We start from the raw sequence: 1,165 nt of genomic DNA, 5'->3' as shown, positions 1-1,165 counted from the left end.
GACCCTATAGGACAGAGTAGAACAGCCCCATAGGGTTTCCAAGGCTTTAATCTTTACGGAAGCAGACTGCCACATCTTTCTCCCACAGAGTGGCTGGTAGGTTCAAACAGCTGGTCTTTTGGTTAGCAGCTGCGCGCTTAACCACTGCATCACCAGGCCTCCTTTTTGTGTTTAAAAAATATTATATAAACTGGGCTGGTGCCTAATGTATATCTAAACTGTAGCAAATTCCACGAACTCTACTATTCTACCATTGGACTTATAATATACCGAAAATCCTTATTCATGCAGAATATAAATGAGGAAGCCAAGAGACGAGTGTTGTGGGCCTGACCTCAACAAAAAGAACTTCACTGCAGCGCATGCTTACCTCACATTTTGTTCTTCCAACGTCTCGCTGGTGAATTCCAGTATGTCAGCAGCTGTTCCCACAAACATAAGCAGAAGTTGAGAGAGTTGGTCCCGAGTGATCCCGCCTCCAATGGGTAGAAGCCATCTTCCAATTATTAGCATTAACAGGAATGTTTGATGGAGTCCCAAAGTCCAAACTTTCTCACACACTGTAGATAAGGTACCTACAAAAACTCTGGCCTGTTTAACAGAAATGTCACACATTCAGAAAGATGATGACCTGTCCCCTTGGAGAGAAATGCCTTCTTCACCACGGCTTTCAGTTAACAGTTTGCTTTTGCTGAGTGGCATTTTCAGTAGTTATTCTTCACTTACTAAAAAAATCAAAACACCTTTCAACTGAACACTCTGAAAAAGAAGCTAATATAGTCCTCAAGATGGGGCTGAGTTATGGAATGAATTGTGTCCCCCAAAAATATGTGCTGTAATTCCTAACCTTTATGCCTCGGTTGAAGCCCTGGTGGTGCAGTTGTTAAGCGCTATGGCTGTAAACCAAAAGGTTGGCAGTTTGAATGCACCAGCTGCTCTTTGGAAACCCTATGGGTCAGTTCTACTCTGTTCTACAGGGTCCCTATGAATCAGGCAAAGGGTTTTTTCGGGGTTTTATAACCCCATTTGGGTATGGGTTGTCTTTGTTATGTTAATGAGGCAGGATTAGTGTAGATGTATCTGAGTCAATCTCTTTTGAGTTATAAAAGAGATTAAACAAGCAAGCTAAGAAGCAGAGATGGGGAAGAGAGATGCCACTTGAAGA

General features: G+C 42.5%; 1 protein-coding gene across 1 annotated transcript in view; it reads right to left on the bottom strand.

Moving 5' to 3' along the window:
* TMEM26 (transmembrane protein 26) overlaps positions 1 to 1,165 on the bottom strand; it is a 47,418-nt gene that overhangs the window by 16,253 nt on the left and 30,000 nt on the right. Inside the window, 1 exon segment of the mRNA XM_004369857.1 lies at positions 371 to 631. Coding sequence (XP_004369914.1) covers positions 371 to 631 — 261 coding nt within the window.

Source organism: Trichechus manatus, unplaced genomic scaffold (genome assembly GCF_000243295.1).
Source record: "Trichechus manatus latirostris isolate Lorelei unplaced genomic scaffold, TriManLat1.0 scaffold00007, whole genome shotgun sequence".
Classification (NCBI taxonomy): domain Eukaryota; kingdom Metazoa; phylum Chordata; class Mammalia; order Sirenia; family Trichechidae; genus Trichechus; species Trichechus manatus.
This window is presented reverse-complemented; position numbering and strand designations above follow the sequence as displayed.